General features: G+C 37.9%; 1 protein-coding gene across 1 annotated transcript; it reads right to left on the reverse strand.

Annotated features, from left to right (window-relative positions):
• Positions 1-14,333: 14,333 nt before the first annotated feature.
• LOC148697122 (uncharacterized) lies at positions 14,334-15,287 on the reverse strand. Its single transcript, XM_088693458.1, has one exon. It carries the CDS (start codon positions 15,285-15,287, stop codon positions 14,334-14,336), a length of 954 nt encoding a protein of 317 aa, XP_088549584.1.
• Between the last annotated feature and the right edge of the window lie 1,575 nt (positions 15,288-16,862).

The following is a 16,862-nucleotide window of genomic DNA, read 5'->3' on the forward strand; positions in this document are numbered from 1 at the left end:
GAAAGAATAACACTATATACAGAACAAAATGGCTACATTCCAAGACTTAATTTTCTCACTTAGCAAAGAACAATACTTGTCCTAGTAGATAAAAGGTAAACTAACATAAAACTGCAACCAGGTATGCATCATCCATTCTAGTAAATGTGGCTACACCAATGTATGCATCATAGCCCTTATGTTAACATAAGGTAGAAAATCCTACAACGTAAAATAATAAAAAATAGCCCTAGTATAAAAGAAACCAAATTGCGATGCCTTTCCAACGCCTCCCGTCAAACTCATAAAGGGACACTAGATCATGAGTTTACTGTTTACTAAGAAGAAAACTATTGTTATTGCTAGTTTTAATGTTGATGTTAATGCGAATGCCAATGCAAATTGCAATATCTATACCAATGCAAATGCTAGCCAATGAAAGAAAAAAAAAATGAAAACAACCCATAACTAGAGAAAAGAGAAACAGCAAAAAACCAAGAAAAGTTGAAGACCAACCAAATTGCAATTCGCATTTCATTCACTAAATTAAGAAGGAAGAAAGCTGAGTGACTTCCTCTGATCTTCTGATGTTTCCCTTGATTCCAGCATCTGCTTCATCTCTTTCAATTCTGGATCCTCCGTTTCTTTCTAACATTATCATTTTTTTCTGTCTCAATTGAGGCTCTACTTGCAAATTAACCAATACCATTTTGTTGCACCCTCAAATCAAAATGTTCTATCATTTCAAAATGTTCTTACTGATGAATATTAATACTTTTGGCACATTGATTTGGTGTCCGTGGCTTATTTGGCTTTGACCATGGCTGGATGTTTCAACCACTTATTAGGTGAGTGTCCAAGAAAAAGGAAGGGAGCTGGGTTGTGATCAAGGACTTGGTAGTTCCTGTGTTTTTCATTTCTTTTGATGATCCTTTAACCACTTAAGGTGGAAAATAATTTAAATGGTGGAGATGAAAATCTACATTAATATTCATGAGACTTTATTCCTCTTAAATGAATCAACAGTTTTCACAAAATATCAACTAGCTCGGGCAAATTAAATATTATTATTTTTTATATCTTGAAAAATAATAATAATAAATCCAGTATTTATAACTAGTAATGTTGGAGATGTTCATCCTAAACTGACTAGCTATAATAGATTATGACTCATTTTTAGGCTAACTTAGAAATTTATAGCTTGTAGTGTTGGAGATTCTCTAAGCATATTATTGATATAGCCTACTGGCCAACTCTCAAAATTTTGTTTAGCGCTTATATAATTGCTTGATCCGATATAGATAAAACTTAAAAATAACCCAATGCAACTACAATATCATGTTTCAACTACATCTTAATTTGTTCTGGAACTACAATAATATCATGTTTCAACTACAACTTAATTGCTAAAGGTTCTCCTGACAACTGATTAACACGGCTACAACAACCAAATGTCGTTGAACACGGTTATGCTATTGCACTGTGTTTTTCGACGATATAAACGTAGTTATGATTTAATAGCACTAATTACCATATATGCTCCATGACCATTGTCATCCCTATCAAACTATCTCTTCTTTTTTATTTTCTTGAACTCAAAAAATGATAATTAAACTTCTCTAATTTATAACTTAATATGTATGTGTATAGATATGGGAGCGGATTTGTGACCCCACAAAAAATAAAAAATAAAAGACCATTAGACGATCTAAACATTTTTAATGGTTGTGATGTAATCTAATTAGTCCATGCCTTTTAGTGATTTGATTAAACTTCTCTTCTGTTTTTATTTTGGGATCTTTTGATATAGGCACCTCAATTTTGAATTTTCTAGATCAAACATCCATGCCTTTTAGTGATTTGATTAAACTTTTTTTTGTCATAATTTTGGTGCTATATGCACATTATATTGTAACAAATTTCCTATAATCTAGCCTTTTGATTACACTGTCCTCCGTTAGAGATAATTGTAATAAAAAAAAGTTGGTTAAATTCAATTTATTTTCACAATAATGCTACAATTTAACAATAATTATCTACGATTGAAGATATTTTCTTTCCAAAATAGTTGAAAATATTTTTAAATCCCCCAAAATCAAACTTACTGAAATGAGTTTTTCTTTTAGTACATTAAGAGAAAATAGGATTGAGAATAGTATAAACGTACCAATACACAATATGTACCAAATAAAACGTACCAAAATAAAACTAATGTACCAATATTAACAATATGCATCAAATCAAACATACCAAAATTGCAAATAAACGTACCAATTAATGATTTTTGTAAATTCAAACATATCCGCAGATAATATATACGTAATATATTGTACCTAATAATAATTCGTCAACAACCATACTTAAAAAAATAGCAAAAACAAAATATAATTTTCACAAAAAAAAAAATTGAAAAAATTACACAGAGTTTTTATGTTGATCACCAACTATTTGAAAAAGAAAAAACCATTTGGAAAAAAAATAATATTAAATGTTTGCATAAAAAAACATATTTGGAAGAAGAGAAAATATAGTTTAACTACTAAAATCTCCACCAAATAAGGAAAAGTGCAAGGATAAATTCAAAATTTATTTTAATTTTAAAAAATAGAGGTGACTATTGGTCAAAGCACTTTAATCAAATTTTAAAAAGACGCAGATGTTTAATCTAAATGATATAGAAAAAATGTAGGGGATTCTAATTTTTTTTTTTATTATTTGTTCAAATAACTATGAATTGGAAATGCTTGCAATTCTAAAATCCTTTTAATTAAGATTTTTATATAATGTTTCCTATCACATTAATTGTTTTTCGTTAATTTTCTCCTTTTTCCTCTGACTCATTCTTCCTTCTCCTTCTTATCGTTCATCCTATGTACAAATATTTCCCCCTCTCTTTCTTAACCATTCATCCTAGCTTCCATGGTCATGCTATCTTGTTTTCAAAGCTTTTCGTTTTGTTTTTAAATTTCTTCTCCATCTTGATGATCATATCTTTAATTCTGCACCAGCCAAACTTGTGCTGAACACAAACAGATTAGTGCGTCCAGGAATCATTCATTTATTGAATAATTAGATTTCCTAACATACGTCCTGAACTAAAATGTGAATTCAAATATTATGATATCCAGTTTTTGGTTCATTACTTAACGTGCAGAAAATAGACATTGTGAACGAAGTATTCATTTTTTTTTTATAATTTAAATTATTCAATTATATACTCGTCTTGATGTTTGCTACTGAAGTTGGGTTGATGCCCTAGCGCAATGGGATATATGTGATTATAAGGATAGAGAAAAAAGTTGTAAAGGAAAAAGTAGAGAAGAGAAAATATGCTGGGAGAAGGACAAATGGAGAAAAAGATAGAGCAAAAAATATGCAGAGAATGGAAAGATAGGAAACAGAAGAAAGAGATTAGGGGAGAATAATTTCTTCTTTTCTTTGAAGTTAAAGAAAACCCAATCCATAATTATTTAAATAAAAGAAATTTATGGAATAATGAAATTACAACTCAACCATTAAAAGTGTACAAATCTAACTGTCTCAAAATTTGTGTCTTTTTTTATGGTGCCGCAGAACTGCCCAGCCCTATAAATATAATTATGCACATGAGTAAGAACTTGTAGCTTCATTGGTAGAGAATTCTAACATCTACAACTCTGCCTTCCCCAACATGCATCCCCCTTCGTACCAAGAAAACTGTGTTTCCTAAAGCTCAAGTATACACACTGTTCCTCAGTTTAGGCCCTAAAGAAATGTGATATTCATAGATGACTAATTTTTCACGAGAATTGACAAACTAGCTACAAACTTCTCATTTAAAACTTAGATGAAGGGCAACACGGAGGTAATTCCAGTTGAAGGAGGTACGATCAAGTAACTTCGTCTAAAAACTTTGTATTTTTAAGAACTGTGTCTTCATGTGGATAAACAAAGCCAATAAGGAGACAACATATCTCGTGCAACACAATGTTAAGACGTCTAAGTAAGGAGAAGCATGCATCTACTTCTTTACAAATTCTCATCGTCCATGCCTCAAAAACCCCTCTTCCTTGAAGATTACTAAATAACTAAATCCAATGTACTTTTGTATCATGCATTAGCTCCCTCCTGTCTCAATTTATCATTATACGTAAATAATTAGCTCTTGCCTATATAGATGATAATTGAATCCTATATATATATGTACACTGTGAGAAGCCTTCAAACGTTTTATTTGTAACTTTTTTTTTCATTTGGAAGTTTTTTAAAGCAATTTCTTATCAGGGATAATACAACTTTCTGAATGTTCTACACAATCCATGACCACAAGACAGGAGGCAACCAAATAGCCAAATAACATCTTCGGTTAAGTAATTCCACATGCTATATATAGATTCTTAACAAAATCAGTATTTTATGCAATAATAACATCTTCGGATATGCAAAAATCTTCACAGGACAACAATATTTCTCTCCAAAGAAAACTCAAAGGACGCAATAGAGAGAGAGAGAGAGAGAGAGAGAGAGAGAGAGAGAGTGATCTAACCTAGTGCTAGCATAATCGTAAAGCCTGCCGGTGCTAGAGAAGACAATCAATCCAACCTCAGCATCACAAAGGATTGATAGCTCCTTAGCCTTCTTAAGCAACCCACTTTTTCTCTTCGAGAAGGTCACTTGCCTGCTTGTTGAATTGTCAATCCTTCTAATCACAATCTTTCCTCTCCCCATACCTTCTTCTCTTTAAGATTGGTAGATACAAAGAGAAATTAGTTACTCATGTTCAAGAAAATTGTCCAATTTGCCTAAATTGGTAATCAAAACCTAAAGCAAATAAGACCAAAAGCATGCCAGAAATAACCATAATATAAAGTAAAAGGAGATCGTCAATAAGAACCAAGAAAATCCAAAAAAAAAAAAAAAAAAAAAAAAACGAGGTCATATTTATCTCAAAAGAGAAGTCTTTTTCCCTTTGGATTTTTTCCTCAAAAAAGCAAGGTGTATAATAAACAGTAGAGAGCTTACATGGAAGAAACAAGTAATGGAGAAAACAGTATCAGCTCCCCTCTTTCCTTAATTTCCTCAGATGTATGTGCCTATATATATAATTATAAATGTTTTACATGGAAAGCTGGAGACTCTTTTTTGTACAAGTAGAAACCCTGTTTATTTGAGGAAATATGGACTGTGGAGGGAAACCGCCTTGTGGTTTAATGGCTGTACTGCGACATCCACTCGCTAGAGTATACAAGGACCACTGTACTCGCTTTTTGAGGTCAACATTTTGTCTGGTGAATCAAACAAAGTTCTGTTGACTAGCGCAAGAGAATCGGAATGGGCACGTGTAAGAAGAAGATAGTGAGTGTTGGCGCGTATACATGAAGAGCGTGGGGAACTGGGAATCCTCGGACACTCACATAGGCCCCGGGAGACGTATGGATGATGAGAGAGGGAGACGTATAGATGATTGACACGTTTTGTTTGGGAATCCAAAGGGCGCTCTCTTCCATTCTGGGAACTGAGGTTTGGCTTTCTCAATCCTCATTGGTCTGCTTTCTGACCAGAAAATTTCTCATTGGTCTGCTAATTCTTACAGTCTATGCCCAAGCTGTTTTTGAACCCCGTCTCGTAAAAAAATTAAGGGACTTATGTTTATTTATAGTATTTTAATTAAGTAAATTAAAAGAAAATTAAGAAAATAAGTATGTGTGAAAATTATTTTGCTAAAATTAATATGTAATTCTACTATTGTGATTGGATTTCTTATATTTTCATTGTTAACGACATGTACACTTAGATTCTGTATGTTTCGGTTGGTCAATTGTTGATGTAATTATATATGTGAATTCTATATAGATGAATGATTGACAACCCTATAGCATGTGAAAGAATATTTAAAATAGAGATGCAAGAAAGAGTTTATTTTTTGTTCTTTATGTTTACTATGTATGTACTTAATTAAAGAACATTTGCATACTTAATTAGGTTATATGTATATGTAAGGGTTTCTTATGTTTAACTTTTTTTTCTTCTTTTGAATAATAATTCAAGCAAAGGCTGGCGTTGGTATCAACTAATTTTAAACATGAAAATTGGTATCAACTAATTTTAAACATGAAATCATTTTTAATTATATGCATATATAAGTAATTTAGTTTATTTGATTATAACTAGATGATTATTGTTGCCGATATTGATGTGTTAGATGATTGCTTGAATTGATTTGTCTAGCTTACCATTGATTCATACTAAATTATGTTTTGAATCAAGTTTATTATGTTATTTATTTAGAATTTTGTAAATATGAAGATATAGGCTGTTTCTAGATTATTATAATTATTATTAAAGAAAAAAATATAAAGCTGGGATCTGAAGAGATAAGTTTAGAATATAACAACACTATATGTATACGCGCATGTGTGAGTTTGGATGTTTGTCACCGTTGATTAGTTCGTTTCTCATTAAATAATTTCACATATATTAGTGGTTGGCAGTTACCCGCATTAATAGAGCGTGAACAACCACTAACTTATGTAAGATTCAAGGTTGAATCCACTTCTTATTTAATGCCATACTCACTAACATTTGAACATAAAGGTTGAATCGCACATAAGTAAATAATAATACAAGAATATTAGGAGGGGGAAGATAGAACCTAACTAAGAATCTTATCGTCAGTGTTCACAACTTTGTTTATACTATTCAAATACTCTGGCAAAACTATTTGTTCAATGTGAAATTGATATATGTGCAGTGAAGACTTTTTGTAATACTTTCCCGTTCAGACAACCTTTTATTTAATTAAGTAAGTTCGAAGAATGATTTGTTTTATAAACCTAGGATTTGACTTCTAAAATAACGCGCCCATCTTTTAATGGATTGTTACAATCTTAGGATTTGATTTATTATTTCTTCTGCCTTCTGTGAACACTTTCATCAAACTACTTTTCGAGATGTGTATTGTTCTTACAGAAAAATTTATAAAAATATATATGTTAAAAAAACCCTCTTGAATGGATAACAAACCTTTTCATTGATCATATATGTACAACTCTGATATATATTCCTCTTACTCCATCTTAATTTTCTATAGCACTTGAACTCGACTCTTATTACTACATTTGCTTTTGCGGCTTTTAATGCCAGGATTTGCGTGTGATTCCGTACAATATGTCAAATTCCATGGAGCCACTCGCCTCAGGTGAAGCATGCGCAAACAAAATTGATGAAATGAAGCTTCTCTCAGAGGGCAGGTAATTGTGATATTGCTAGGTATCTTTCGATTTAGGTAGAAATTCATCTAGAGATGTCTCCTTGTATATGAACACACACACACACGCACATACAATCTGGTTAATGTTATGGATAAATATTCACAAACAAATAGATGTCGACATAATCATTAAATACAAAACTTCATTGTAATCCTTGGTAAAGATAACATTTAGACTAAAACCATAAGTAAGATCAAAATATAATTTTAGTCCCTTGATACATTAATAACCTCATTTATTAATTACATTAGCCTTTTTTAATTATTTCTCTTTTTCTTCCTAATTTTAATGTATTAATTTTATTTCATTATAATTTTCATTTTCATTTCATTTATCGTAATATATTTTGTTGTAAACATTTAGATAAACTAATTTTTGTTATACAATATATTTCAATGTACTTTGTCTTCTTCATTGAGGTACATTAAATTCATTATAATACATTTCGGTGCATACATTTAGGTACACACATTGCGGTATATACAACATTTAGGGACACTAATGTAATATAATATATTTTGGTACTAACATTTCGGTAAACACATTTAGGTACATTAATTTAATATAATATATTTCGGTGCATAGATTTCAGTACATACATTTCGGTACTAACATTTAAATACATTAGTTCGATACTGTGGATGCAAATTTCTTCCTTCTTGTTCTTGGATGAGAATGCACCTGCAAAAACAATTAACACCTTAGGTCAAGGCCAAGAGCCTCACACGCCCACGATGAATGGGGGGGCTTTGGCCGAAAAATCACCGATGCCAAAGTTAGAATTTTGAGGGAAAAGTGTTTAGAGAATTTTGCAAGAAGCTTGGAATTCAACTTAGGTTTTTGGAGAAAATGAAGTGGTATTTATAGGGGTATGACCAACCCTATTAGGAGAATGGGGACTGGCCATATGAGGTATTTTTTGGTGTTAATTACCATCAATTAGCTAATTAATAAATTAATTGAGTTGAAAGAAATAATTTGGAAGTTACCTTGTGGGGAGGATTTGATGAGGATAGATGAAATAGGTTTTGAATAAATACCTATTTTGATCACTTTTGACCTTGATTGAGTGGTGATTGCCCGCTGCTAGCGCGTAGGAGTTTCGATGTGCCTCAAAAGTAATCTTGTCTTTTTTACCCAAAAATCCACGTGTCGCCTCCATATTTTTCTTGATTATTTTTTACTCCACAAATGCTCCCACACCTGTTGGGCTACTCGTAGAAAATGGCAACAAGTGTGGAGATCTTCTTGCTTTAGGAAACATAGGATTGTTTCTTATTTTGATGTAGATTATATCTTTAATTGGAAATTAGATCCTTCTAGGAAAGGGAAATAAATCTCTCCCAAAGTCTATTTAAGTCGACCTTAAGTGGATTATTAAATCAACTTTGAAGAGCGATTCATTCTACGTACAAGAGAGAGAGAGAGAGAGCTTAGAGGATATTTATTCCCCATCCCCTAGCAATCTTATACTCTTGCCCGTGCAAAGGATTGTATTTTGTTGCTTGCTTCGTCTTCACACCACTTCAAGGTAAGAAAATTTTAATTTTCCTTGTCTTCTTAATTTTTTGGGAGCCTCAAGGCTTGATTTTTAGCTCGACGAGGGTCGAGCATGCATGAAAAGTTGGCTGGGAAGCCACGGCTAGGTGGTTGTTGTGTGTGGCTTGTCACGGCTTCGGCACGGGCTGGGGTGCAAGCCTCTGGTGATGGGCCAGGAAGGCGCGGGCCTCCCTTTTTCTTTTTTTTTTATTGAAGGGTGGGCTCGGGCCCGTGCCTAGGAGAGAAAAACAAGGATACCGAGAGGCCTTTTGGGCCAAGGAATTGGACCAAGTCGCAGGGCCTAGCATGGTCGCTGGGTTATTGCGGTTTGGGCTGCGATTTTGGGCCAAGGGGCTTGATGCGTTAGCTGTTGTTGTTGTTTAATTTTTTTTTTTTTTTGCTAGGCTTGGGCCCATATCGGAGAAAAGAGAGAAATGCCGAGAGCTGCTTTGGTCGTGAAGCTTGTTGTGTTGAACCTTTTTTTTTTTTTTTTTTTTTTTTTTTGTTGAAATAGCCACCTAACGAATTTTCTTTGCGTCTTTGTAGAATTTCCTCAAGCATGTCTTCCTCGAGCCACAAGAATGATGATGGTATGCCACCATTGTATTGTCACAGCGGGTCTTTGAGCAAGGTTAGCTACTTCAAGGCTGCGTACTTCAAAATTAGCTCCAATGACTTGTTTAGAGACTTCCTTGAGGCATATAAGCACGCTATTCCGTCGGGAGTGTGTGTGAAACGTGTCAAGGATGTTAGCAGCCGTGAGCTATGTGGTGGGGCTTGAAAAGCCATCAAGTTCCACCCTTACTACTTTGTGTTGGGATTTACTTTTCCCATGCATCATTTCTTACAAGAAGTACTTTGCTCTATGAAGTGTGCCCCCGCTCAGTGTTTTCCGAATACGGTCCGTGTGATGGTGGGATTCCTCAACTTAAGCTAATTCTTTGACTTAGATATAACCGTCAACGAATTTTGGTACTTCTTTGACATAGGCCACATCGAGGAAGTTAGGAAGCTGCGATCCCGCCATAGCCTCTTTGATCATCTGAGCAAGGGAGATCATGACTGGGCCAAGGAGACTTTAGAGATAATTGGAAAGTAGGAGTCTGGTTCTTCCCCCGAGTTGTGTGTTAAAACGGTCTTCATATCTGGTAAATAGGTTGCTTAATCTTTCAGCTGCTTTGTATTTGTGCTAAGCAGCTCTATCATTTTTTTATTGTCTCCCGTTGTTTTTGCAAATTCGGAATTTGGCTCAACTCCTAAGACTTTTCCGGACATGAAGAAAATGAATGTCACTCTGGGTATCCTTTCCGAGTACCGTGAGTGGCGTTGGCTGCTTAGTCTTCTTCTTTGGGAGAAATGTGGGCTACCCCCCAAGATAGGAGGTAAAGCAGATCAAGGAGGAGGCATTACCTCATTCAATTGCCATTGTGGAGCCCGTTGTAAATGAAGGTAGGAAAAAGAGACCTTCCCCGCTTGCTCAAAACACGTCGACTGAGAAAAAGCCAAAGACTTTTTTCGCTGCTTGCGAAGGTTCGCTAGTTGCAACTAAGCTTGTGATTGACTTAACTTCTCCCAAGGGTGAGAAGGATGAGGCAGCTAAATCCGTGCTGGTGACGTTTGCCGTTCGAGAGGTGGCTAGTTCAATTATTGATAGGATTGCTCAACGTAAAAGTTCCTATGTGCCTCTAGTGCCTAAATTTGTGCCAAGACATCCATCTGGGGCTAAGTCTGGTTCACCTTTGGAGAGGCTTACTACTATAAAGAGTGACAAAGTGCCTTTGCCTACTAAAATGACGCCAAAACCTGTTCTCTCTGCTACTAAGACCGATTCGTCTGCTGAGAAGAAGAATATTGCTCGTACGGACAGTTGCGAGAAATCCACCAAGTCTATTTCTAAGGAAGCTGCTGAGATTTATGCACTCTTGAGACCAAATCTGCTCGAGGACATGAATGTGTGTGCCAAGTTTGTTGATGGTGTCAAGGGGACTGTTAGCCCAAGTTCCTTTACAAAGCATACAACCGAGTATATGAGAACTACTCTGCTGGCTATGATGCAGAAAATGGCGATTCTAGTAGCCGAGTTTATGTTCCTTGATCAAGAGGATACCAAGGCTGCCAAAGAGGTGGCAAGAGTGGCAACCAAAGCTTATTCCTCAATCAAGAAAGTCAAGAAGTTGGAATCTGAGCTTGTTGCTTTGAAGGGTCTAATATCTCTACCCTCACTTCTCTGCAGCTTGAGACCGCTTGCCAAGAGATCGTGGATTTGAAGACTAGGCTTGATGTGATCCAAGTAAAGTATGAAAGTGCAGAGAAAGAGATCGGATGTTACATACCTCAGATTCAAGATCTTGAGCATGCTATCTCTGAGCTCCATTCCGCTCTGCTACGCTGTTTACACAAAGGATGAAAAACTAATTGCTGCTTACAACCAAGTGATCCACTTCAAGAAGGTTGTTGAAAGGCTTGAGCCTCAAATGTTGGAACTCTAAGGTGCTTTGAAGATCAACGACAGTCTGAAGAAAGAATTGGAAAAGTTACATCATGTCCGTGTTATTTGCTCGAGGAAAATGAGTAGTTAAAGGGTGAGAAGGCTGGGTTCGAGGATTCGCTTACTCAGAGTCAAGCTGATTTCTACAAGCTGGGTTATGTAGACCATCTCTTTAGGCAGCCGAGTAGTCATGGGATATCTAAACTGCTAAATAGTAGTCTTCTAGGTAGCCCTAGGATTTTCTTTATTTTCCTTATTGTTTTTGCTTTGCTTGAACTCATTCAGTCTTTGCTAGTTGTTTATCAATTTTGCTAGAAAATTTAATAAACTTGTTTCCTTCGCTTTTCTACATCTTCGCTTCTTTTGTTCATGCCCTAACCTTTAGACTTTATAGACCAGTGGCAGGCACGCTACTTTTCTATAAGCAGATAGGCCCATGTAGCCTATGCAGCCGTAGGTGTTGGTGTAGAACTTTGCAAAGTTGTTAGTCATAGGGTTGGCAGCCATACGCCTTACTTACAGAAGCAGACAAGTCCGTATAGCCATTAGGCTGTTAACCTTGGCTTTCGTAGGTTGCGTAGCAAGTATCACAACACTTTAGGACATGGTGTAGGTCGTTCTGTGCTTGGCAGAGGTGAAGCTTATCAACTATATAGCATGTTGGCAGTGGATAAAGCTTTGTATATGCATGCTAGTTTGTTTAACCTTTCAAGAGAACATGCGGTTGTATAAGTCTAGCGCAGCTTTACTGCTCGAAAGGCAAGCCGTATGCTACCATAGTGCACTCGATAGCAGCTTTAGGGTTCCAGGGTAGTCATCTATAAAGCATACTGTGTTATGTGCCCCCTCCGTCTCTAGGGCCCGGTTCCCCACAAATTAGGCCAAGAGACCCAAAATCCTTCAGTTAGCTAAGCCTTGAAAAAAACCATTGTGGCTATTTCTAGGAACCCGGCACAAGCCATTGTGCATCTAGTTATACTAGGGCAGCCTGGCTCATCCACGTCTAGATATTCGGAGTGTTGAGTTTATCCTTCCACTTTGGAGAGCAGAACTATATGGGTGTCGGGGAATTAGTTTACCCTTTCGTACTGGATAGCATAATTGGTCCCTCGGGGGGTACAAGTCCTGTGATAAGTCCCTAAGAAGGTGCGGTCTTTTGAAGTGCAGAAGTGATCAGTTATTATAGACATGTAATTGAGCCAAGTTGTAAATTACTTTTGAATTCCTCATTGAAAAATGAGTGAAATGAACGGAAACTTAGCTGTAAAGTAGTGACTGCATAACAACTGGATAATCCTCGGCTCACGAGGTGGGGCCCGTTGAGCTGCTCGAGTTCTTATGGCTTTGATGTAGTGGGAGGTCATACATGGTACTTCCTCAAATTGTAGGTGTTCCACAGCTTTTCGATATCTTTGTCGTTCATGGTGGCGAGAGTGTAATTACCCTTGCCGCCTACTCTGCTGATCTTGTACGAACCTTCCCAAACGGGATCCATTTTTTGGAGTCTTCGGCGAGCAATGATGAAAGCTTTTCTTAGGACTAAATCTCCAGGTTGGAACTGCCAAATCTTGCATTTTTGTTGTAACTGAAGAGGAGTTGTTGCTAGTAAGTCGAGATAAGGGTGATGGCTTGCTCGTGTTTCTCCTCTGCAAGATATAAACTTGTGGCCATCTTCTTACTGTTCTGCTCAATTTTTGGCAGTAGAGTGCTAATACTTGGCACGATGACATTAGGAAGAATGATCGTTGTCGGTGACGATGGACTGAGGGATACCAAGTCAGCAAATGATGTTTCTCCATATGAAACGCTCTATGTTCGTCTGAGTCATGGTTGTCAAGGGCTCTGCTTCTACCCATTTGGTGAAGTAATCGATTGCCATGATATGAACGACCAAGGAATCGTCTGCGGGTATAGTTCGCTAGCAGGCAGTGCTGGTACTGGCTTATAACGTTGGCAGCGGTCGCACTTTTGCACTAATTCCTTAGCGTCTTGATGCATGGTAGGCCAGTAGTAGCCTACGTTAAGGATCGGCCTCCGGCGTGATTTTCACAAACGTCTTCGTGGATTGAGCTTAGAACCTTTAGCTTGTCGGGTGGTGTTAGGGCAGCCCGGCTCATCCACGTCTAGATATTCGAAGTGTTAAATTTATCCTTCCACTTTGGAGAGCAGACCTATATGGGTGTCGGGGAATTAGTTTACCCTTTCGTACTGGAGGTCCCTCGGGGGGTACAATTCCTGCGATGAGTCCCTAAGAAGGTGCGGTCTTTTGAAGTGCAGAATTGATCAGTTATTATAGACATGTAGTTGAGCCAAGTTGTAAATTACTTTTGAATTCCTCATTGAAAAATGAGTGAAACGAACAGAAACTTAGCTGTAAAGTAGTGACTGCATAACAACTGGATAATCCTCGGCTCACGAGGTGGGGCTCGTTGAGCTATTCGAGTTCTTTGGGCTTTGATGTAGTGGGAGGTCATACATGGTACTTCCTTAAATTGTAGGTGTTCCACCGCTTTTCGATATCTTTGTCGTTCATGGTGGTGAGAGTGTAATTACCCTTGCCGCCTACTTTACTGATCTTGTACGGACCTTCCCAAATAAGATCCATTTTTCGGAGTTTTCGGCGAGCAATGATGAAAGTTTATCTTAGGACTAGATCTCCAGGTTGGAACTGCCAGATCTTAGCATTTTTGTTGTAACTGGAGAGAAATTGCTGCTGGTAAGTCGAGATGAGGGTGATGGCCTGCTCGCGTTTCTCATCTGCAAGATATAAACTTGTGGCCATCTTCTTACTATTCTGCTCAATGTTTGGCAGTAAAGTGCTGATACTTGGACAATGACATTGGGAAGAATGATCGTTGACAATGGACTGAGGGATGCGAAGTCAGCAAATGATGTTTCTCCATATGAAACACTTTATGTCTGTCTAAGTTATGGTTATCATGGGCTCTGCTTCTACCCATTTGGTGAAGTAATCGATTGCCATGATATGAACGACCAAGGACTCGTCTGCGGGTGTAGTTCGCTGGCAGGCAGTGCTAGTACTGGCTTATAACGTTGGCAGCGGTCGTACTTTTGCACTAATTCCTTAGCGTCTTGATGCATAGTAGGCCAATAGTAGCCTGCGTTAAGGATCGACCTCCGGAGTGATTTTCACAAACGTCTTCGTGGATTGAGCTTAGAACCTTTAGCTCGTTGGGAGGTGTTAGGCAACGAAAATGTGTTCCAGTGTAGGATCTTCGAACGAGAATGATGTTCCATATATAGTAGCATGCTACCTTTATTTGGAACCTTCTAGACTCCAACCTTTCCGTGGGGAGTGTATCATTGACCAGGTAGTCTATAATAGAACTTTGCCAGTTGGGAGTTCTACTAACATGTGACACTTTGGCTGCTAGCTCCGCCTCTATGCTTGGCTTGTCTAGATACTCCATGGGGATAGAGCGTTTAAGTTTATGGTTGAGAGCGGAGCCTAAGCCAGCTAGCGGATCTGTGTGGGTGTTGTCTGCCCACGAAACTTGAGTAAGAATGTAAGTCCGAAATGCCTCAAGTTGCTTGTGTACTTTCTCTAGGTATTGCATCATCCTTGGATGTTTTGCCATGTACTCCCCAATAGTTTGGCTGGTGATTAGCTGAGAATCGAAATGAATTGCGAGCTTTCTCACCGCCAAGTCTTTTGCCATTCGGAGGCCTGTTATTAAGGCCTCGTACTCTGCTTCATTGTTGGATGCTTTGAAGCCTAGAGTGATCACCTGCTCGAGCATTAAACCGTCTGAGGTGACAAGGACCACACTTGTTCCCCAGCCTTTATAGTTGGATGCGTCGTCGACATGCAAATGCCAAAAGTCTCCATTAGCGGGAGCAAGCATGGCTAAGGTGTGTTCAGCTATTTCTAGGGCATCGTTAGTCCGCTCTATTACGTTGACCAAGCTAGGCGTGAATTTTTCTATGAAGTCCACCAAGGCTTTGGCCTTTATCACTGTGCAGGGTTGGAAAACTAAGTCGTATTGGCCAAGTTCCAACGCCCATTTCATCACTCGTTGAGAAGCTTCCGAACCATGTAAGATTGATTATAGAGGATATTGAGTTATGAAAATAACTGTATGAGCTTGAATGTATGGTTTGAGCTTCCGAGCAGCAACAACTAGTGCCAAAATTAACTTTTCAATCTTCGACTATCTAGTTTCCACATCGAGAAAAGCTTTAAAAGTGTAGAATACCGGCAATTGGGCCCCCAGCTCTTCTCATATGAGGGCAGAGCTCACTGCTACTTCTGAGACTGCCAAGTAGATATATAAAACCTCCGCTGCTTCCGGCTTGGATAGTAAGGGAGGTGATGTGAGATACTTCTTCAAGTCTTGGAAAGCTCTTTCACACTCTTCATTTCATTTGTCTCGTTGTGCCCTCTTGATAGCCTTGAAAAAGGGATTGCATCGAAAGAAATCGGTTGAAGGCGGCTACTCATCCGGTCAAGCTTTGGATCTCTTTCAAGATGGTTGGAGATTTCATTTCTAGGATCGCTCGGATTTGCTTGGGATGTGCTTCGATTCCTCGTTGGGTGACTAGGTACCCTAAGAATCTGCCTGAAGATACTCCAAATGTGCATTTAGTGAGATTAAGCTTCATCTTGTATTTCCTAAGGATGCAGAAAATTTCTGCCAGGTTGCCGATGTGGTCTGACCGCTGTTTGCCCTTCACCATGATGTCATCGACATAGACCTCAATGGTTACTCCAATTTGCTTCTTGAACATCATGTTTACTAACCTTTGGTAAGTGGCTCCTGCGTTCTCGAGGCCAAAAGGCATGACCTTGTAGCAACATGTACCTCGCTCGAGCACGAACACGGTTTTCTCCTTGTCGGGCTCGTACATGGCTATTTGGTTGTAGCTGGAGTATGCGTCCAAGAAGCTAAACAGCTGGTTCCCAGACGTTGAATCTAGCAAATAGATCAATTCGGGGAAGCAGATAAAGATATTTTGGGCATGCTTTGTTGAGGTTGGTGTAGTCTACGCAAACCCTCCATTTTTCCTTCTTTTTCTTCATGACTAACACGATGTTGGCAAGCTATACTGAATGTGCTACTTCTTCTATGAATCCAGCCTCCAATAGCTTGTCAATTTCTGCTTTAATGATCGCCACTCGCTCCGGTGTGAAATGTCTTCTTTTTTGGATCACCAGTTTGGCAACTGGTCAATGTGCAGCTTATGGCAAGCTACCTCAGAATCGATGCTGAGCATGTCGGAATGTGACCATGCAAAGATATCATGATTTTCTCTAAGGAAAACCGTGAGTTCTTCTTTCTTAGCTGGGCTTAGACGTGAGCCGGTTCTAGCCATATTTTCCAGCTGTTGACGATCAAGATGTCTTCACCGTCCTCTTCGGGTTTTCATCTTATCTCGTCTGCTTGGGCATCATTTTCTTGATCTGTTTGTTGTAATTGCTATTTGGTAGCTTTTTCATCCTTTCGGACCTTAGTAACCTCTACGGGGGTAAAAATCTTCTTCTTTGATTCTTTCAACACTTGCATAGTGCATCGTCGAGATGCGGCCTGGTCAGCGTTGATTTCTCCGACTCCTCATCCTGAGATGCGAAATCGAATTTTTTGATA

This window comes from Pyrus communis, chromosome 5 (genome assembly GCF_041283825.1).
Source record: "Pyrus communis isolate YQ-2024b chromosome 5, ASM4128382v1, whole genome shotgun sequence".
NCBI lineage: Eukaryota > Viridiplantae > Streptophyta > Magnoliopsida > Rosales > Rosaceae > Pyrus > Pyrus communis.

Bases quoted from the DNA above. Each gene is read 5' to 3' on its own strand.
- LOC148697122 (XM_088693458.1), bottom strand. From the start codon at position 15,287: ATGAAATGGGCGTTGGAACTTGGCCAATACGACTTAGTTTTCCAACCC.